The sequence below is a fragment of the Symphalangus syndactylus genome, chromosome 8, assembly GCF_028878055.3.
Source record: "Symphalangus syndactylus isolate Jambi chromosome 8, NHGRI_mSymSyn1-v2.1_pri, whole genome shotgun sequence".
Lineage (NCBI taxonomy): Eukaryota > Metazoa > Chordata > Mammalia > Primates > Hylobatidae > Symphalangus > Symphalangus syndactylus.
In genome coordinates, this window is record NC_072430.2 from 140,907,169 (window position 1) to 140,930,118 (window position 22,950).

The window sequence follows — 22,950 nt, forward strand, 5'->3', positions numbered from 1 at the left end:
GAAAGTATGTGTAAAGCGCCTTAGCATGTGCCTGACTCCAGGGCAGGGGTCAGAAAAAGCCCTTCCTGCTCCGCTGTCCCCTGATTTACTATTTATTATACAGACTCAAGGAGGCTGGTACCTGGGGTGGGTGGTAGGCAACAGCCCTGCCTTATAACTTCTTTTATCTGTGAAATGTTTATTGCATGTTCACCATTTGTCAAATATTTCTTAATTGGTTAGACAAATATTCCTTATATTTCCAAGATATGCATATTCTCTTTGTATAGCTTTAGTAGTATAGGGAATCTGAAATAATGGTCATTAACTTGTAGACACATTTCTTAAAAATGTCTTCCTTAAAAAGGAAACGCTTCCCCTCACCCTTCACTCATTACTCTATTAGTTACTGTGTGTAAAATAAAGAAATTCTCCAAACACAATGATCACAAAATGGATTTGAATTTACAGTTGTGAAACAAATCAGAGACTCATTTTCCCTGCATGCTTCCACGGTGCTGTAAGTGAGGCGAATGCCACCTGCCTGAAGTGAGAAATGATGAGCATTTCCCAGTAGTTGCATTATTTACCCTCTCAAGATTAACTTGGTAACAGGACTTCTCTCTAGGAAGACTCCGTGAGGAATCAGGCCCTTCTGTTATTTCACCTTCTCCTACAAATGCCATGAACCCGATTTTGCTGCTCTCGAGCCACGGCCGTGTTCTGCAGCTCACACGGCACAGTCAGGCACTCCAGCTTCCTGCTGTCAACTTACGAGCACAAGCATCCTGTCCCGCTTGCCTTTGGTTAATTAAAAGCAAATACCTCTTTGCAATGCAGATAGCTGCTCTGTCAGTCACACTGGGACACGGTGGCCTCACCGCACACAATTTTTAATTGATTGACTCCCACTCCTGAGACCTCTGGGTCTTTCATTAATCAGTTATATACACAAGAAAGGTGAAGTTTAATGAGGTGTGTGTCAGGCACTCTGACATGAAGTGGCCCAGGTGGGTGAATGTGGTGGTCCACATTTTAATAACTTGACACCCAGCATTTTGCAGTCCACACAATGCCAGTTTGTGATAATTCTAATAAACGCAAAGATCGCTTATCTGGTATCAAGACAAAATCTCTCAGCAGCAGGAACAAGACTTTCCTAGAGTGACAACAGAAAGATCACATCCTTGCTCTGTCCTAGATTCACACCAGGAGCTACTAAGCTGTTTGGTGACTCAGAAAACGGATACTTAATTCAGCCCTATTTCAGTGAGCGGCCGTATAATGCAGTTTTGAAACTTGGAGGCTCTGGAGCCAGACTGTGTGAGATCCTATCATTGCACTGCAACCAGGAAAATTACTAAAATGATTTGTGCCTCAGTTTTCTTATCAGTAAAATGGGTATAATGATAGTGCCTACCTCATAGAGTTGTTGTAAGGACTGAAGGAGTTAATACATGGTGATGTATGCAACAGTCTGGGATATATAGATGCTTACAAAACACGAATATTTTTATATTTATGTGCTTCTGTTACTTGACAAATGTCAACAAAATTTGATGTTTAGAATGAACAAATTTAGGTGTTCTTTTGGGCAAGAGGATGGGTTCATTTTACCTTTCCTCTGAAGAACTTAGTGCTTACAGCTTGGTAGTTAAGCACATGGAGGCCACAAGTCAGGCTGCCTGGCTTCAAATTCCAGCTCACCTTCAAATCGTTGGCCAACTTTAGATGTGTGCTTGAGTGGGGGAAGATTCCAAGAAGCTCAGTGAAAAGCAATAGATGAAAAACTAAGAGAACAGAGCGCATTCCTCAGCTACTGCCAAGTCAGAGGAGCTTGGTAAACAGGCTTTCCATTGAAACCCTGGAGTAAAGACCATATTCCAGGACTAAGAGATTTGCTTTGGACCACAGACAAAGTCAAAATAGACCCATATTAACAAAATGGAAAACGAAGTCTCTGCAAGTTCAAGCTGATCAGCCAGTAATTTAACTGCCTGCTGGAACAAAGCCCCGCTTGCTTCAGAGGTTCCACAACGTACCATCCACAATGTCTAATATACAATAAGAATTATCAATCAGATGAAAAAACAGAAATATGACGCATGGCCAAGGGAAAAGCAGTCAAATAGAAATAGGCCCCATGATGACCCCATTTTGAAATGAGCACATAAGGACTCTAAGGCAATGAAGTTCAAAGACTTGAAGGAAAAAGATGGCCATATGAAATGGGCGGATAGAGAACTACAGCAGAGAAATGAAAACGAGTAATAAGCAAATGTAAGTGCTAGAACTGAAAAGCAAAAGAAGATCAGAAATAAAAAATAAGAAGATCAGAAAACAGAAAATTTGTTGCCAGCAGATCTACACTAAAATAAATGCTAAAGGAAGTTCTTCAGCTGAAAGGGAAATGATACCAGGTGAAAACTTAACTTGACAAAGTGAAATGATACCAGGTGAAAACTTAACTTGACAGAAACAAAGAGAGTATTAAAAAATGGCAAATCTAATCTGCTTAATAGCAGATTAGAGATGGTAGAAGAAAGGGTAAGTAAATTTGAATACAGATTAATATCCAATGTGGGAATTTGAAAGAATAGAACCTCAGTGACTTGTGGAGCAATATCAAGCAGTCAAATGTGTATATAATTAGAGCCTCGGAAGGGGAGGAGACAGAGAATGAAGTAAATACAAATTGGAAAAAATAATGGCCCAAAGTTTCTAAATTTGATTTAAAACGTATGTTTACGGATTCGATGAACACAGTGAGCTACAAGCAGTATAAATACAAAAACAACAACGACAAAAACCAAACAAGAATGCCTAGACACATCATAGTCAAACTGATGAAAATCAAAACAAAGAGAAAATCGTATAACCATTCAGAGAATAATGACACAGGAGATTACACAGGAGATAGAATTATTTATCTACACATTACACACAGGAGATAAACAATTAAAAAATTTGCTAACTTTTCATAAGAAACAATGAAGGCCAGAAGACAATGGAATGATGTCTTAAAAGTGCTGAAAAAAAGGTCAACCCAGAATTCTATATCCAGCAAAAATATCCTTCAACAATGGAGGCAATGTAAAAATATTTTAAGATAAATAAAATAAAGGCCAAGAAAATTTGTTGCCAGCAGGTCTACACTAAAATAAATGCTAAAGGAAGTTCTTCAGGTGAACGGGAAATGATACCAGGTGAAAACTTAACTTGATAGAGACAAAGCGAGTACTAAAAATGGCAAATATATGGAGATGTATAAAAGACTATATTTCTTCTCTCAATTTTTTAAAAAGACAAATGACTGTGAAATGCAAAAATAACATTCTATTATGGTATATATAACATTTATAGATGTAAAATGTATAATAAAAAATGAAGGACAGAGATAATAAATGGATTATGTTGTCACAAGATTCTCATATTTTATGTAAGATACCATATTAATTCTACACAGACTGTGATAAGTTAAGAATGACTACAGTAATCCGTAGGCCACCACTAAAAAAGAAAATAAAAAGAGACCAAAATGAAGGCAGGAAAAGAGAAGTTGAACGAAAGAGGAATGGAACAAATGGAGAACAAATAGCAAAATGGTAGACTGAACTCAATCATCTAAATAATTGCATACAAAAATAAATGGGGCAAATGCTCCAGTTAAATGACAAAGGTTGTCAGATTGAATAAGAAAGCAAAACCCAACTATGTGCTATCCATAAGAAAGGCACTTTAACTATAAAGACATAGACATATTGGAAATAAAACAGCATAAAAATATACCGTATACACTCAGCATAAGAAAGCTGATGTGGCTCCATTAGTATCAGACCAGGTAGATTTCAAGACATGGAGTATTTCCAGGACAAAAAGGGTCATTTCATAATGATAAAATAATCAACCAGGAAGGAAGACATAACAATCCTAAACGTGGATGTATCTCATAACAGTGCTTCAACATATATGAAGCAACTGACAGTACTACAGGGAGAAATACAGAAATGCATATAGTTGGAGAGCTCCTCAAAATTCTCAGAAATTTTGAAATACTAAAAAATATGAAATTAACCTAAACAATGAAATGAACCAATGAAAACAATAACCCAATGAAAGGTCCAGCTGACCCTTAAACAACACTCATTTGAACTGTGTGGGTGCATGTACACGTAGATTTTCTTCCGTCTCTGCCACCCTTAAGACAGCAAGGCTAACTCCTCCTTTTCTTCCTCCTTCTCCTCAGCCTCCTCAATGTGAAGAAGACAAAGATGAAGACCTCTATGATGATCCACTTCCACTTAATGAATAGTAAATAAATTTTTTCTTCTTTATGGTTTTCTTAATAACATTTTCTTTGCTCTAGTTGATTATAAGAATACAGTGTGTAATACATACACCATACAAAATGTATGTTATTCAACTGTTTATGTTATCAGGAAGGCTTCCAGTCAACAGTAGGCTATTGGTAATTAGACTTTTAGGGAGTCAAAAGCTATATGTGGATTTTCAACTGCACAGGGGACTAGTGCCCCAACCCCTGTGTTGTTCAAGCATCAACTGTAGGTAAATGACTTCAATATAAATTTCAAAAAAAAGTTGTACAATGACCATAAAGTGCATGAAAATGGTGGTTACATATTGTATACTCCACAGATTCCTCTCTGAACTCCTTCCTTACAAGCAGGAGAGAAAAAGAGAGTGGGATGTCCTGAGTCACTGCAGTGGGAGGGACCACGTGGCTAAGGGAAGAAACCACATGATTATCTCAATAGATGCAGAAAAAGCCTTTGACAAAATTCAACAACGCTTCATGCTAAAAACTCTCAATAAATTAGGTACTGATGGGATGTATCTCAAAATAATAAGAGCTATCTATGATAAACCCACAGCCAATATCATACTGAATGGGCAAAAACTGGAAGCATTCCCTTTGAAAACTGGCACAAGACAGGGATGCCCTCTCTCACCACTCCTATTCAACATAGTGCTGGAAGTTCTGGCCAGGGCAATCAGGCAGGAGAAGGAAATAAAGGGTATTCAATTAGGAAAAGAGGAAGTCAAATTGTCCCTGTTTGCAGATGACATGATTGTATATCTAGAAAACCCCATTGTCTCAGCCCAAAATCTCCTTAAGCTGATTAGCAACTTCAGCAAAGTCTCAGGATACAAAATCAATGTACAAAAATCACAAGCATTCTTGTACACCAATCACAGACAAACAGAGAGCCAAATCATGAGTGAATTCCCATTCACAATTGCTTCAAAGAGAATAAAATAGCTAGGAATCCAATTTACAAGGGATGTGAAGGACCTCTTCAAGGAGAACTACAAACCATTGCTCAATGAAATAAAAGAGGATACAAACAAATGGAAGAACATTCCATGCTCATGGGTTGGAAGAATCAATATCGTGAAAATGGCCACACTGCCCAAGGTAATTTATAGATTCAATGCCATCCCCATCAAGCTACCAATGACTTTCTTCACAGAATTGGAAAAAACGACTTTAAAGTTCATATGGAACCAGAAAAGAGCCTGCATCACCAAGTCAATCCTAAGCCAAAAGAACAAAGCTGGAGGCATCACGCTACCTGACTTCAAACTATACTACAAGGCTACAGTAACCAAAACAGCATGGTACTGGTACCACAACAGAGACACAGATCAATGGAACAGAACAGAACCCTCAGAAATGATGCCGCATATCTACAACTATCTGATCTTTGACAAACCTGACAAAAACAAGAAATGGGGAAAGGATTCCCTATTTAATAAATGGTGCTGGGAAGGACTGGCTAGCCATATGTAGAAAGCTGAAACTGGATCCCTTCCTTACACCTTATACAAAAATTAATTCAAAATGGATTAAAGACTTAAATGTTAGACCTAAAACTATTAAAATCCTACAAGAAAACTTAGGCAATACCATTCAGGACATAGGTGTGTGCAAGGACTTCATGTCTAAAACACCAAAAGCAATGGCAACAAAAGCCAAAATTGACAAATGGGATCTCATTAAACTAAAGAGTTTCTGCACAGCAAAAGAAACTACCATCAGGGTGAACAGACAACCTACAGAATGGGAGAAAATTTTTGCAACCTACTCGTCTGACAAAGGGCTAATATCCAGAATCTACAATGAACTCAAACAAATTTACAAGAAAAAAACAAACAACCCCATCAAAAAGTGGGCAAAGGACATGAACAGGCACTTCTCAAAAGAAGACATTTATGCAGCCAAAAAACACATGAAAAAATGCTCATCATCACTGGTCATCAGAGAAATGCAAATCAAAACCACAGTGAGATACCATCTCACACCAGTTAGAATGGCCATCATTTAAAAAGTCAGGAAACAACAGGTGCTGGAGAGGCTGTGGAGAAATAGGAACACTTTCACATTGTTGGTGGGACTGTAAACTAGTTCAACCATTGTGGAAGTCAGTGTGGCGGTTCCTTGGGGATCTAGAACTAGAAATACCATTTGACCCAGCCATCCCATTACTGGGTATATACCCAAAGGACTATAAATCATGCTGCTATAAAGACACATGCACACGTATGTTTACTGCGGCACTATTCACAACAGCAAAGAGTTGGAACCAACCCAAATGTCCAACAACGATAGATTGGATTAAGAAAATGTGGCACATATACACCATGGAATACTATGCAGCCATAAAAAATGATGAGTTCATGTCCTTTGTAGGGACATGGATGAAACTGGAAACCATCATTCTCAGTAAACTATCGCAAGGACAAAAAACCAAACACCGCATGTTCTCACTCATAGGTGGGAATTGAACAATGAGAACTCATGGACACAGGAAGGGGAACATCACACTCCGGGGACTGTTGTGGGGTGGGGGGAGGGGGAAGGGACAGCATTAGGAGATATACCTAATGCTAAATGACGAGTTAATGGGTGCAGCAAAACAACATGGCACATGGATACATATGTAACAAACCTGCACATTGTGCACATGTACCCTAAAACCTAAAGTATAATAATAAAAAAAAAAAAGAAAAAGAAAAAAGAAAAAAAAAAAGAAATCCTACCGCTGTCGCTCCCTTGTTGTTTGGTGTATTAGCATGACACTAAGGAGACATTCCTGTCCGTTTATCATTCCTGCAAACGGCCTCGTTGATGAGCATCTCTCATGCTTTAGAGCCCCTTAGAAAGCAGATACAGAGCCAACACCTAGCCTCCAATATGGGACAGTGTTTGCCACCATGCAGGTTTTGATACAGTAAAAGCTGGCATGGCAGTAACTGAAATGAATAGCATAAGGCTAACCTGGAGGTTCTCAACCAAGTAGAAATTAAATTTTGTAAAGCCTTGATCCTAAATATAAAATATTCTGTATCAAAGTTCTTTCAAATGCATTCATTTTGTGATGATAAAATGGAGACCCAGGGAAGCTAGGAGCTTAGCTAAGATCACAGAGCTGCTCAGATCCTGTGATATCACCACGTCTTTACATTACTCTGGTCGGCTTAGGTGCCTGCAGGCTTTTCCATCACACCTGTGTGAGGAGTGCATAGAAGCACAGAAGGTGCCATACCTTGGCAACTCATGTCATGTGAGGAAGAATCCAAATAATGCAAATACCTCTACCTGATGCCAATTATTAAAGTGAGGTGGGCCGAACAAAGAAATTGTGGGTTTAATTTTCAATGAGACATGAAAGCATTTCCAGAAGGGTTCCTGTGGCAGAGGGAGGGTGATTGGGATGGCACAGTAGGGTGCTTACGGAAAGAAAAAAGTTGTTTCTAATTGTGTGTGTTTGGCCATACGCAATAATGAAGTAATTTGCAGGAGTAGACAATGAGGAAATTTAAGAGAGTCATGCTTGTCTGCCAAAGGAAATTATCTGCAGGGTTTGAAAATGTAATTTGAAAGAGGGAGGAGAGTTGGAAACCAAGAAATGTAATCAATACCTTGAAGACTGCATGCAGCATCATTTGGAGGCCATTTTTGCCAGGGTATTTCCCAGCAATGTTAGAGGAGGACAAGTTGAAGAGATTGGCTCCCGTTTCGGTGCAGATGGCGTGGACCAGCATTTTCTTCCCTACCCCAGACGGTCCGGCTAACAGTAACGATTTCACCAAAGGAGCTTTCTCATGCACTGCTGCAGAACCTAAAAAAGGCAGAGGCAAAGGTGCTGATGTTCTGCCAAGAAAATCAGTGGTTCTTCAACTAGGATAACTCCAGGTCAAAACTGCATCGCATGACCCCACTTTCTGCAACAGTGATAAAGGCATCCAAAGCATTTCAAACCAGAGACACGCCTCCATCCCAGCCGGCTCTGTGACACCTTTAATTTGTATGTCAGGGCTCGTGGTAGAGCCATAGGGTCTCTGCAGGTCCTTAATACCCTTCTTCTCCCCCTCTCCACATCAGTATTTCCCCTAAAATCATAATTTTAAAGAGCATTCCTGCAATAGCTTACCTCTGGCTGTTTTTTTTTTTTTTTTTTGAGTGCTTTCTCTGCTTGTCGGCAGCAGCATTAAATTCTTTGAAAGCTTGGGAAGAGGAATGTGGAGACATAGACGATAAGGTTGACTAAGTGTTTATTTCCCTGCAACCCTCTTGCCTACCATTTAGTGATTCTTGTGAGATAAAGGGAAGACGGAGATCCAGGCAGCAGTAGCCTGAACTTCTTTCTCCTGCCCTGGTTTCTAGCTGTCAGTAGCGGCAGAGTTAACCTGACACTTGATAATGAAGTGACTTGAATTATTGGAGTCATTCAGAGGTTCATGCCCTGTGTTCTCCACCACACTGTCAATTTCCTTAGTGCCCAGAAGGGGCCTCAGGTGTGGGTATTCTCCATTGCAGAGAACAACAGCAGAGCAGGTATTGGGCACAGAGCAGCTAAAAAGTGAATGGGATTAAATTCTGGCAAGTGCTGCGATCAGATCATTTACTATCATGTTAGTTTGCGTTCTGTCACTTAATGGGCTCTTTCTGATAATCTGTAAATGTCAATATAATTATTATGCTTTTCTTTTTTCTTGTATAATTGAAAAGATACAGAAAATTTAAGTGATGATTAGACACGTAATTTTTATGGTTACCTACCATTCTCCCCATAAACTTGGAAAATTCATCTGCCTAACGTTTCTATGCCCTGTCATGAGAACAAATGCCCCAGACAGCTCTGCTCTCTGGAGGACCCTGCAGCCCTTTCGGACAGTAGGTTCCTCAGTGAGAAAGGGAAGGTGCGGGTGGGGTGCTTCCTGAGGGCCCTTCTGTGGTGTGTTCAAAGCCAGCTTGGAAACCACAGATACCACCTTGTATCCTTTGCAGCTGTGAAATACACCAACCCATTAAGGAGGCATTCCCTTCCAAACTTGTTGGCTCTTGGTTCTTTCTTTCTCTTTTTTCCACCCCTCCCTCCCTCCTCCTCCTCCCTCCCTCCTCCTCCCTCCCTCCCTCCTCCTCCCTCCTCCTCCTCCTCCCTCCCTCCTCGTCCTTCCTCCTCCCTCCCTCCTCCTCCCTCCCTCCTCCCTCCCTCCTCCCTCCCTCCTGCTCCCTCCCTCCTCCCTCCTCCTCCTCCCTCCTCCTCCTCCCTCCCTCCTACTCCCTCACTCCTCCTCCTCCCTCCCTCCCTCCTCCCTCTCTTTCTCTCTTTCTCTCTTTCTTTTGATGGAGTTTCACTCTTGTTGCCCAGGCTGGAGTGCAATGGCATGATCCCGGGTTCCAGCAATATTCCAGCCTCAGCCTCCTGAGTAGCTGGGATTACAGGCACCCACCACCACACCCGGCTATGTTTTTTTTTTTTTATGTATTTTTAGTAGAGACGGGGTTTCACCATGTTGGCCAGGCTGCTCTCGAACTCCTGACCTCAGGTGATCCACCCGCATTGGCCTCCCAAAGTGCTGGGATTACATACATGAGCCACTGCACCTGGCCTCTTGGTGCTTTGTCTTACTGCCTTCCATGATGCTTCACGGAAGTGTGAGGTCTCCTCTCTTTTATTTCCATTGACACCTATACATTTATTCTGTTGACCACAAATTATGTTACCCCTCAAATACGATATATTTGTTATATATAATATAAATTATGTGCTATTATATATTATTATATAAAACATGTATTTTATATATATATAAATCTATATTAACCCCAAATTCCATTTACTACTTCTGACATTAATTTAGAAGAGGAATTAACTATTTTTTGCCAATAGGCTTAAGTTCTGAAGTCAAAGTGGAACAATAAGGGTTTGAACTACTCCCATCTCATTTTAAAGCAAATTAAACACATGGAAGGTTATTTCTAGTTGAGAGTTGTTGTCAGAACTGAAACTCCTGGCTGGAGTTGCCATCCTGCCCCTGGTGATTCAGGTCATACACACATCAAAGCCATAAAAAAAAAAAAAAGAAAAAAGCGAACGTGAGCCGCAGATATCTGTGTTACGGAGAGCCCATCTCTCCTGCATCACCTGCACACCACAGAGCTCTAGTGTGTCTGTCTGAAAAAAGTCACAATTGAACCTCATTTAGCAGTGAGAGTAGACTTCGGTGAAAACTGGCAGGGCCTTAAAGGTGATCCTTTAGATCCATGAAACACACTTGCACTGAATCCTGAAAGGCTGCCTCTGTTTAGGACCTAGTAATAGGAGCCTGTGGGTAAAAGGCAAGTGGCAGCCCTAGCCCGTTCTCTAATTTGATTACTCGTAATTGCAGGTGCTTGCTTTGCCTATTATCTCCCCAGCTCATTGCCTGTATGTCTTTCAGCCCAGCACTGCTCAGCAGGCACACAGAGAGGGTGCAGAAGTGCTCTCCCTGGGAGTACTCTGTGTGCTCGCGGGTGCACTGCCAAAACGAAACTGTGCTCACTCAGAATTCTCGGTAGGAAAAGTTAAGCAGCAGTGCACTTTTGATGACAAACAGGAACACACTGTCCAAACCAGCAAGCGGTGCAAGCTGCTTTGGAAAAGGCACATGCGCGCACGCCGAATCTTTACCTAATGGCCAGATTCCGTACAACGTGATGAGCTGTCTGACATCCAGGAGGGAGGGCATGGGTTCTATGGATACCTGGCGAAGAGTAGTCCCCAGGTAGCTGTAGTCACCTGGAGAGAAAAGAAACAGAGGAACAATAAATGGACAACAGCGCTGGTCTGAGCTGCATAATTTTGGCATTTGCAAAACGATCGGAGAATACAAATTGAACATTTCAGAGCAAAGAGAATCCTATTAGGAGAGTCATTATAAAGAACACATCTTTTCTCAGATAAAGGTTTGGAGAAAAACTATCCAGGCAAGAAAGCCCTGCTCTACTAGCTAGAGTAAACTGGGAATTATGTTGACTATTATATTAACCTCCTAATACTTTCTGAAACAACATTTGAATATTGAGTTATGTGAAATGGGACAAAGTGCTAAAAAGGACACACAAAAAAGGCTGAAATATAGGGGGCTCTGCTTTATTTATATTGCAAGAGATTATGTATAACATTTGTGCAAACTTTAAAAATAAGTTATTTAAGATCGATGTAGAATTTGTATTGGAGCAGCGTAAATCTGAGCATAAAATGCAGTCATTTGAAAGGAAAGGTATGAGTCTAATTTAGGATAAATAGAAACATCTCCTTTTGAGGGTAATATTCATTTACATTTTTATCATTTTTAAGAGATTACCAAAGGAATAATACAGAAATAAATCTTTACAGGTTTAATTAGAAGATATCAAAGGGCTTAATTGTAACTAGTCATAAATCTGAAGTGTTATTTTCTAACTAATTTAGATAAGGTCACCAAGAAAATTAGTTTGGCTGTCTCCATTTGTCATGAGGACGGCCCTTTATAGGTTCATATGATTCTCTCTTGATTTGTATCTGAATCCGGAGTAAAAATATTCAATGAATGAATCACCATGTCTGGATTTTTTTCCCTGATGCTTTCTTCCTATAGCGAGTCCTGGTCCTGCAGAGCTTCGGATGCTACATGTGTACGGCAAGTACAATATGCACATTCATGTGTGTAGGAAACACTGAAAATATCCCAAGCTTTTACGCATTTTCAAATGCTAAGAAAATTAGAGTTAAAATTCAGACAGTGACTGCTGTTTTGTTGTGGGGCGGGGGGCAGCCTTTCAGAGCCTCCACATGAACAAAACGTCCTTGGCAAGGACAATGGGCATTGGTTGGGAGAATGAGTGATAATGAAAGCATCTATTATGGCTTCAGATACCATACTTTTTAATGAGCAGGTAATAAATAGAAGAGTGGTTAATTTAGCCTCCACTAGAATAGAAAGAGATCCTGTAACGACCGTTAAATCCAGCGCTCATTGCCAGTAAACATGACATTCAAGGTGACAGGAAAGTGACCCCAATTTTCCTGCTTATCTAAACCCGTATTAATCTCCAGACGCACCATATTTTCTAGAACCTAACAGATTTTGTTTAAACAAATTATATTCAGTTGAATTAGTGGGTGTTGGTTCTAACAGAGGCAAGGACACAAGTAGCTCGGGCTGCCTGCCAAGTTCTGAGACTCGCACTGAAAGCACATTCCTGTGTTTGCGGTGGCCCCGCACAGAAGCCATGCCCCTTCCCATCTGTGCATTCGGAACTGGGAAAGTTCAGGATTCCCGGCACAGACATTAGATCTTCCACAGGGGAGAGAAGAAGAAAGTGGCAGACGAAAAAGCATTTGGGATAGAGGGCGTGAAAATGCCAGGAAACCCAGATCAAGGAGGCAGAAAACCAAACAGGGGCTGCATGACAGGTGGAATCGAATCCCCTTGCAATTCTAAGTGGAAGTCTAAATCCCCAGCGTCTCAGAACGCGACCTTATTTGGAAATAGGGTTGTTGCAGATAAATTTCATTAAGATGAGGTCATTAGAGTGGACCCTAAATCCAACAGGACTGGTGTCCTTATAAAAAAGGAGAAATTTGGACACAGGGAAGAGACAGACATGCACAGAGGCAGAGCACCACGTGAAGATAAAAGCAGAGAAGGAAGTGATGGCTTTACACCAAGAATCACCGAAGATCGCCAGCCACACGCCAGGGGCAGCTGAATGCCATGCAGGTGCAGCCCGGGCTGCTCCATCCAGCCACCTGCTTAATGTTTACAGCGATTTAGTGCGGCATTCGTTGTAATTACCTCATCCCATAGTAGTGGAAACTGAGGCACAGAAAGAGTAAGTAAAGGCCTGGCATCCTGGAGGGAGGCAGCCTCAGAAGGACGAGAGGAAGGAGAGATTCCTTGCGCCTGGGAGGAGAGACTGGTCAGTGGTCCCTGAGCAGCCGGCATCCAGCCCCAGGCCTGGGAGGTCTGGGGGCCCTTCATGGGCACTGGCCCCCCAGAATATCTCTGCAGCACCCTGGTGCTACCTGGGAACTGGGGGCCTTGAGGATACCTAGGGGCAGGGGTGGGGACTGGCAAGAAGGACTGAGTTTAAATCACCTTGGTAGTACAGGGGGTGTGAAGCCAAATTAAGATGATATAAAGAAAATAAGGAACTCGCTATTTCTTGCACACCTGAGATTGTGGCAGGTGCTTGCTGCTGGGCACAGGGCCAGTTCTGGAGCAGGGTGGCCATGCGGGGGTGCAGCAAGCAGTGGGGTGGGTGGTGGGGGTGGGCTGGTGGGAGCCGAGGGCTGGGCCTGGAGGAAGGGGTCGTCCCCAGCTCTGCAGTGCAGACTTTGCATCCTCTGGCTCTGTTCCTCCCCGTGTCTCCTGTAGCTCTTATCTGCTGTGATTCTAATGACTGTTGTGATGCTAATCACTGTTGGGAGTTCAATGGTGTTGAGGACAGAGTGGGATTACAAATCTCAAGACTAAAAAAAGCAACTTCATGTCCAGCAGCTGAGCACGCTGGATCTGTGTAGAGCATTCTTGGCCTGGTGGAGACATTCATCCGGGGAACCACATTCTGCGTCCAGGGATCCCTGCTCCTGCCCTGCCTAGATGAAGGGCTGGGGAGGAACAGCCCACATCCACCCTCTCTCATCTTCTAGAAGCAGGAGAAATAAAGGGCTCTGAGCACTCAGGCTTTGCAGCGCTGGTCTCTGGAGCAACGGAATGGGCAACAGAGGAACCCTGTGGACCATGCCTCTATTGTCAAGGTGTTAAAAAGGAACCAAGATAATAAATTCAAAACCAGGGAACCCAAGGGTGAGTGAGAGTGCCTGGGTCCTCATCTCGTTAATACTCTTCTTAGACAAGATGACGAGGCATGACTTCGCTGGGTGCTGACAGCAGTGTGCTTTCCAGAGGCGGGGGGCATTCCCAAGCCCCCTGAGTTTATGTGATCAGGAAGAACGCTGGGTGCTGACAGCAGTGTGCTTTCCAGAGGCGGGGGGCATTCCCAAGCCCCCGGAGTTTATGTGATCGGGAAGAAGCTCCCAGCTGTGCAAGCGCCCAGTACCCCTAAGGTAGGAAGTCTGCAATGACATGTTGTCAGCGCACACAGCTCCTATGCATTGCACTCTCTCTCCTGAAGCCCGCACCTTGTCTGGGTTTTATGGGTGTATGGAGAATGCTGACTCCCAATCCTTGTGCCAAGGTGTCTTGCGTCATTTTTGATTGTCAGTAGGTCATTCTTAGCAGATTCTTCAGGAAGGGCTCAGGGGGAAAACTGCTGAGTTCTTGCATGTTTATCAGTTTGTGTCCTATGTACTTGAAAACAAACTTGGCTGGGTACAAAATCCTAGGATCCTGCTTCCTTTCCTTGAGCATCTTATATATGTTACTCCATTTACTTCTGGTGTAAAACATTGCTGTGGAAAAGTCTGAGGGTAATCTAATTTTCTTTCCTTTCCAAGTCCTATGATCTCTTTTACATAGATGCCCAAAGACATCTTCAGGAGAGAGAGTGCAATGCATAAGAGCTGTGTGCGCTGATGACTTTTATTAGAATGTCTTCTTGATCAATCTGAGTCAATATCCTCAGATAGATAGTGTGGTCTTTCATTATGTGGTTTTAATGTTTTTTAAACATTTAAACCCTTTTCCCATCTGCCCCGAGAATACTCGCCAGAGGTGCTTTTGGCTGCAGCATTTACCCCAAGATAACTCTGCCACAAAATATCTCGTTTTTATTATTATTTTTGCATAGCTCTAGTATATTGACTTCAGAAACAAAAGACATCACTCTATTTATAGCATTCTGTTTTCACTAGTGGTATTTCCATTTAGAAAATATAGTAATTCTCAATTGCTGAAAATATCAAACCCTAGGAAACGTAGCATTCCTATGCATGATCTTGACATTGTTTTCCAATGGTTGCTGGCTGAAGATTCATTTGACGAATCTGATGTTTTCTGAAATAGACAATTCTGACGATTCAGAAGATTCTGATATTAGTTCTGTTTAGAAATAACTCCAAGAACAGTTTTTATATTTTATTTTCACATTGAAAATCAGTCAGATTTTCTTCAGCCTCAAAGAGCATGTTTACTTAAAGTTAAATGAGCATTAGCAGCGAGCTGCACTTTTTTTTTCTAAACAGGAAAAGGCCTAAAAGAAATTTTCATGAATTAAAATTATATATATTTATAAAATTAAAATTTGAGACAAGGTCCTGCTCTTTCACCCAGGCCGGAATGCAGTGGTGTGATCTTGACTAACTGCAACCTCAAATTCCTAGGCTCAAGCACTCCTGCTGCCTCAGCCTGCTAAGTAGCTGGGACTACAGGTGTGTGTCACCATGCCCAGCTAGTTTTTATTTTATTTTTTTTGTAGAAAAAGGGTCTTGCTGTGTTGCTAGGCTGATCTCAAATACATGGTCTCAAGAGATCCTCCTGCCTCAGCCTCCCAGAGAGCTGAGATTCCAGGTGCAAGCCACTGTGGCCAGCCAAAATTCTTTGCATTTTTTCTGTTCCTTTGCTTTGATTTTCTTCTTTAGGGACTCGTATTATCTGTATGTTGGATTTTCTTTGTCTGTCGTCAATATTTGATGTGCTCTTTTGAATTCTTTTAATATCTTTCATTTCCAATTTTACTTTTAAAAACTTGTCCTTTCGCCTTTTATTTCTCTTAAAGCATTATTTATTATCTTTATTTGCTCTTGTATTCATTATAATTTGTTTTTTTTCTAAAACATTTCCCCTTTATATTTATTGAGATTTGTCACCTCATTTCTGGGTTTTACTCATTCTATTTTATGCTGTTCTTACACGTCTTCTATAATTTTTTAATGTATATTAACTTTTTTTTTTGAGATGGAGTCCTGCTCTGTCCCCCAGGTTGGAGTGCATTGGCAAAATCTTGGCTCACTGCAACCTCCCTGGCATCAAGCGATTCTCCTGCCTCAACCTCCTGAGTAGCTGGGATTACAGGTATGTGCCATCACACCTGGCTAACTTTTGTAAAATTTTTGTAGAGATGGTGTTCCTCCATGTTGGCCAGGCTGGTCTGGAACTCCTGACCTCAAGTGATCCTCCCACCTCAGTCTCCCAAAGTGCTGGGATTACAGGCATGAACCACCGCACTTGGCCTCTTACTGTATATTAACCTGTTTTGAAATAGGTTTCAGTATAGACCTGCTTTGTGGAGATGTCTTTTTGGGAAGTTAATGTTTTCTTATTCTTTTTTTCTTATGATAATTTTGCATGGGCGTTGACCTTGAACTTTTCCATTGCTCAAATTTATATGAGTAAATAGTCCAATACTTTTAGAAGGAAGTGTGGCGCAGGATAGCTTTTCCAGTTTCACAGAGCCCCCTCCTCTGTCATCTTTATAGATGTTAAAAATGCGGTGGCTTGCTTTCTGAGATGTTCTGGCTCTGGTCACCTCCCCTAATTTCTTCTGAGCCTTCTCTATGTTTCATCTTTACTTTTCCCATCCTGTTCAATTTTGATTTAACTCCCAAGAGTTTCTTTGTAGTATGGGCCCTGTGGAGGAAGGCACAGGGGTGGGTCACTGCCCCAGCCCTTTCACACTTTCTTATTTGGGTCCTTTGCACTCATCTGCTATTGAGGTGGGCAAAAGCCCTCCTAGTTTCAGCTTTGATTCTTACCTGGCCCATTGCTCTCTGGTTATTTTGGGGTCTCCTGTTCTCAGGTCCTTTGGTGTCCCTAAAGCTTGTACTTTGGGGCTCAATGGGGAAAACTTGTCATTTAGTTTTGGTGCAAGTGTTGCCTGGGGGGTTTTGGTCTTGTTTTCTAGTTGCTCTATTTTTACTATGTGGGGATTTGGGAAGATACACTGCCATCTTTCAAGCTAAGGACCTTAACTGGGAAAAAAGGAAAATATGGACAAAGTCAAAGTGTGCCAGATTTTGGTGGATATTTGACTACTTTGGTTAGATTGAGTCATTTTCACTTACAGTCTGTATGAATTTGTTCTTGAATTGCTATAAAGAAATACCCAAGACTGGGTACTTTATAAATAAAAGAGGTTTAATTGGCTCATGGTTCCGCAGGTTATGCAGGAAGCATGATGCTGGCATCTGCTCAGCTTCTGGGGAGGCCTCAGGAAACTTACAATCATGACACAAGGCAAAGGCGGAGCAAGATGTCTCACATTGTGAGAACGAAAGCAAGAGAGAGAAAAGGGGGAGGTGCTACACACTTTTATTTTTATGTTTTTATTTTTATTATCATTTTTTGAGATGGTGTTTTGCTCTTGTTGCCCAGGCTGGAGTGCAATGGCGCGATCTTGGCTCACCGCAACCTCCACCTCCCGGGTTCAAGCGATTCTCCTGTCTCAGCCTCCTGAGTAGCTGGGATTACAGGTGTGTGCCATCACGCCTGGCTAATTTCCTTTTTTTTTTTTTTTGTTTTTTTTTTAGTAGAGATGGGGTTTCTCCATGTTGGTCAGGCTGGTCTCAAACTCCTGACCTCAGGTGATCCGTCCACCTTGGCCTCCCATAGTGCTGGGATTACAGGTGTGAGCCACTGTGTCCAGCCTGCTACACACTTTTAAATGACCAGATCTCGTGAGAACTCACTACCATGAGGAAAGTCCCAAGGAGGATGGTACCAAACAGTTCATGAGAAACTGCTCCCATGATCCGCTCACCTCCCACAAGGCCCTGTCTCCAATACTGGGGATTATAATTCTACATGAGGTTTGGTGGGCACACAGATCTAAACCATATCAGAGTCACTCTTAAACGGCTGACTCCAACTACTTTGATCTTACGCATCTTAAAGATGCTTCCTGGAAATTGACAGATCATTGAAAAAGTTCAGAAGGCATGAGAAATTAATAATTAATTGAGAAGTCAGTCTGCACATAGGTGATGAGAATCTACCACGTGCCAGGCACTGTACTTGGCACTAGGATCTTTTGTTCAGAAATCCAAACCGTAAATAAGAGACGGTTCTGTTAAAAATAGCCATTTTAAAATATTAACAGAATTAACAAAACAGAATCAAGGTACAGGAGAAAATTCTCCAGCACTTGAAGAAACACAGAAAGTAAAATAAATAGAAACTCAAACGTATCTTAATAAATATTCTGGCAAAATTCTTATGCTATTAGGAAATGTGAGGGCTCCTTTATGCCCTCAAGAAGAAAACAAGGCTGTCTTGCAAAGGGATTAAAATAACCATCCTTTGATCAAAGGAGAATGCCAGCCTTCTCGCCCTCACAGACCAAAATTGGGTCAATGTAAATATCAGGATGGATAATGATGGGGACAGACGATAATACATTGAATAAAAAAAGAATCCACGTGTCTACACTGATAACACAATTTTAAAAGATTCCACACTTCCTTACAGAAGAATGATATCTATTCAATGTAGAAGAAATGATAGAAAGAGAAAAATCTCCACTTTTACAACTGCTACAGCAATAACTGATGCAGATAAAAAATCATCAGGGGGTGCTAAAACGCTGACTGAAAGGCTGCTGGGAACAGAATCTCCACAGCCTCAAAATATCACCCCTTGGATTGATTGCTCGTTAATTATAAAAGGAAAGATGATGCTTTACAGTGGAGAAATTCAGGGAACAGCACCTAAGCCACAGGATTAAACTTAACCTCACCACTGATGGGACAAAGTAGCATTAAGTGCCCCCAGTGGGAAACACTGACAGGGAGACACCATTGTTTTCCTGTCAAAATGTTTAACCTGAATCGAATAATGAGGAAACCATGACACACATTCAATTGAGAGAGAGTCTGTGAACAGCTCAGACTCTTAAAAAATGTCAGTGTTGTGAAAGATGGCGGAAGGCTGGGAAACTGTTCCTGACGGAAGGAAGTATGGGAGACGGAAGGGACACAACAATCACTTGCACCATCCTTGGCTGGATTTTGGATGGAGAAAGGCAAATATTTATACAGGACACTATCAGGACAATTGGGAAAGCTGAAGGTTCACTGTATATTAGGTAACAGTATTGCATTTGATTTTCTGAGTGGTTTTCCTTCTGTGGTTATGCAGGAGAATGTTGTCATTCATTGGGGTAATTTCTTCATAAAAGTGAAACTAATAACTGCATTAGGGTGGTACCGTTATGAGGAATTTTAAGCTTTAAGTGTGTTTTCAGGTCATCATTGTGTTTTTTAAAAATTTAGAGAAAACCATTAGGTGAGGCTGTGATAACAAATGTCCCCACCTCATTCCTCCCCAATATTTGTGTCTCTGTTGGAAGGTATCTTTTGGAAAGAATTCCTCCAGTAAGGATTCTGTTGTGGAAGCCTTAGGTGCTGCCCCAGGTGCATTTTTTACACGTGAAATCATTAACAATTCTCCATTTCCTTAAATCAGATTATGCCAGAAAGAATGCATCAAGGAACCTTGCTAGTAGGTTAAAAACCTGCTTCTATTACATTAGGGGAGAGAGCTGCAACCATTTTATTAAGAGAATCTGTTAGTTCACAGCATCCTCTTAGGTTATTTGAATCAATTAAATCCAACAAACATTAACCAGGAGCCACCATGGGGCAGGTTTTGGCTTGAACAAAAATGTAAATAAAACATATTTCCGGCTGCTGGGATTTCAAAACACAAGAGATGACATGTGACACATACATGCATTATTCTCTGTGTACTCACCAATGTAATCAGAGAGGTTGACTTTCAGAGCCTGGATCAGTAATCCTTCTTCCACCAGCTCCTTATACAGAGACTCGATGGTCCTGGGGAGAAAGCAGAGTGTCTGTTCCAGAGGCACACACACAGAAATCAGCGGTATTTCTGTTAATGATCACATATGCGGAGAACTTAAACCAGATCTATTTCAAAGTACATTTGTTCATATGCAAATAAAAGGATTTTTGAAGTGTTTCTACAATTTGGGGATAAATTAGGCTTTTTAAAAACAATACTTTCACTCATCCATGTGTGTATCTGATGTTTCCCATTAATAAGAATGATATCTTTGGGTGTCTGGGACCAGCTATAACTCCTGCAGTCTGCCCTTCCATCAGTCTTCATGATGGCACAAATATGAATTAGAAATTACCCAATAATAGTAATGCAATGGACCTATAATTATATATTCGGCTAGCATCTGCAAGCTGTAGTACATCATTAATCCTTTGTGAAATTTATGTTTCCTTTTAACCCAATTGCACAATTGTTTGAAAGAAACATCTACAAAGAACAAAGGCTTATACTGAAGATAATTCTTATATGGAAGATAAAATGTCTAAAGCTATGAGGGTGATGATTTTTTAGGAGGGTGTTATACTTTATGGAGTGTTTACAGATGTCAAAATCACTTCTCTAAAAGGACCTTGGGCATATAGCCAGCATATTGGTAATTTATACTAATTGAGAAAAAAATGGACATAGTATCCCACATAACAGATGAAACTCCCAATGATACTTGCTGGGGTTTGGCTTGCAGGAATTAGATAGGTTAAACTCAAATATTATTCAGTATAATCCTTTGAGATGTTTTGTCTTTTCCTCTTCTTTATTCTTCCATCCTACTCTGGTCTTTCTCTAAGTTCAGAATTATAAATACAACTTTATTTAGACAGTTCTTCTGACTGTCCTGTGATCCAAGTTAGTGTGATTAAAAGATACCCAAGAATATCAGTTAGACCCAAGCCAAATGCTACTTGGGGAAATGTTAATCCAATGACCCCAGTCTTTGGATGACTGGAGTTGTATTGCACCAAACATATTTAAAGTAGTATGCCCTCTGCTGAAAGTTAAGAAAGATTTAATTTAGTGGAATTTGGGATAGCAATATTGGACCCATAGATATCAAGGAAGTATCAACTACAGTGTTTTAACTTGAATACTTATTTAATATAAGCACTTAATATATGCATAAAATATTAACATAAATTTGAAGAAGATTCTCTAACATAATCGAACAAACAATATTAAGAAGGTCTGAGGCTAGGCATGATGGCTCACACCTGTAATCCTAGCACTTTGGGAGGCTAGGGTGGGCGGATCATTTGAAGTCAGGAGTTCAAGACCAGCCTGGCCAACACGGTGAAACCCCATCTCTACTAAAAATACAAAAAAATTAGCTGGGCCTGGTGGTGGGCAACTGTAATCCCAGCTACTCAGGAGGCTGAGGCAGGAGAATCGCTTGAACACCAGAGGTGCAGGTTGCAGTGAGCTGAGATGGCGCAAGTGCACTCCAGCCTGGGTGATACAGCGAGACTCCGTCTCAAAAAAAAAAAACAAAAAAAAACAAGCTAGTAGAAGCCACTGTGGCACCATGTGTGAGCATGGGCTGCACCCTCCTCAAGGGATGGGACTCCGAGGCCCCTCTGCCCCCCAAATCTGCCCCAGGAGGTGCCAGTGTTTACACATGGACAGATGTGTGCCTCCCCATGAACTGGGGCACCTGAGACTCAAAACGCTGACCAGCTGCCTCTTAGGCAGCAGTCAGCCACAGCATCTCGACCTGGAACTGCTTCTCAAACCACGGAGCCTTGAGTGGAGAACCTGGAGCCCCTCCCTCTATGGATGTCCCGTGAGAGCCATTTTTCTAGAGAGCAGAAACCCACACTCCCCCGACTCTGTTTCCAGGGGCTGCTGGCCAGGGCTGCCGCAGTGTTCTGGCCTCCCTGGAGGCCACAGACACCCGGTGCCCCTCTGGGTGCTCTGGCCTCCTCTTCTCCCACAGAGAGCTCTAGGCAGGGCTTTCTCCCTCACAGAGCTTCCCTTGAACAGAGTTTGGGGAGAGTAACGCTGGGACACACGGAGAGGCAGGAACCCCCAAACAGGGTAGCGAGAAAGCTAAGGGAAGGGGAGGGAACCCCCAAACAGAAGAGTTACAGGACCAAGGGAGAGGGGAGGGAACCCCCAAACAGGGGAGCGACAGGACCAAGGGAAGGGAGGGAACCCCCAAACAAGAGCAGTAGGACCAAGGGGGGAGGGAACCCCCAAACAGAAGAGCAACAGGACCAAGGGAGGGGAGGGAACCTCCAACAGGGGAGCGACAGGTGTTGACCCATTAATAAGACCCATGGGAAGCAAAATATACATACAAAATTATTTCCCACATTATTTATTAGGGATTTTAATTAAATTCCTTGATAATATTTGAAAACCTAGGCACTATTTATTTTCAGTGTTAAAGTACTTTCAGGCCACTTCAAGTTAAAAATGAACACTTGAATTCATTCATTCTGCACTGAAGCTGGGCCCATGAAGCTCCGAGAAAGGACACAGCGAGACTGGGCCTCACTGCTCTCATTCCTTCCGCGGCAGAAGCATGGACCTCAGCAGAGGCGCTCGGGCAGATTCCTGCCCTGTGAGAACGAGTCTCCATGTTTCCTCAAAAGCTTCACCAGGGTGATATTTCTTAAACAAAAAATTTAAACAACACCGCTTCCATGAATTTTAAAACTTAAAAAAATCTTATGACCTCAGAAGCCATAGGGGTCCAGGTTTGCCTTCTGGGCCACCCAGGCATCTTTCCAGTCTGGGATTTGTAGGGACTTAGAGGTGGCTCCCACCACTCCGGGACTGTGGCGGATGAAGAGGGTGTGGCATCACAGAGGGGGCGCGCTTGGGGTTTCCTGTGCTTTTCTCTGGGGCTTCTCACGTGCATCACAACACAAAGAGTCC

General features: G+C 41.9%; 1 protein-coding gene and 1 long non-coding RNA gene across 9 annotated transcripts in view; one reads left to right on the plus strand and one right to left on the minus strand.

The window, feature by feature from the left end:
- The window catches only part of IQCA1 (IQ motif containing with AAA domain 1), a 178,892-nt gene that overhangs the window by 31,364 nt on the left and 124,578 nt on the right, over positions 1-22,950 (minus strand). For all 8 annotated transcript variants that reach the window (XM_063645773.1, XM_055291068.2, XM_063645774.1 and 5 more), the window contains 3 exons: positions 19,963-20,045; positions 10,959-11,066; positions 7,924-8,123 (listed from right to left, as the gene is read on the minus strand). In XM_063645773.1, the coding sequence (XP_063501843.1) occupies positions 7,924-8,123; positions 10,959-11,066; positions 19,963-20,045 (391 nt within the window). The remainder of the gene's footprint in view (positions 1-7,923; positions 8,124-10,958; positions 11,067-19,962; positions 20,046-22,950) is intronic.
- On the plus strand, positions 22,155-22,340 carry LOC134737485 (uncharacterized). The gene is made up of 2 exons (XR_010122445.1): positions 22,155-22,237; positions 22,276-22,340. It is a non-coding gene; the product is annotated as an uncharacterized lncRNA (long non-coding RNA).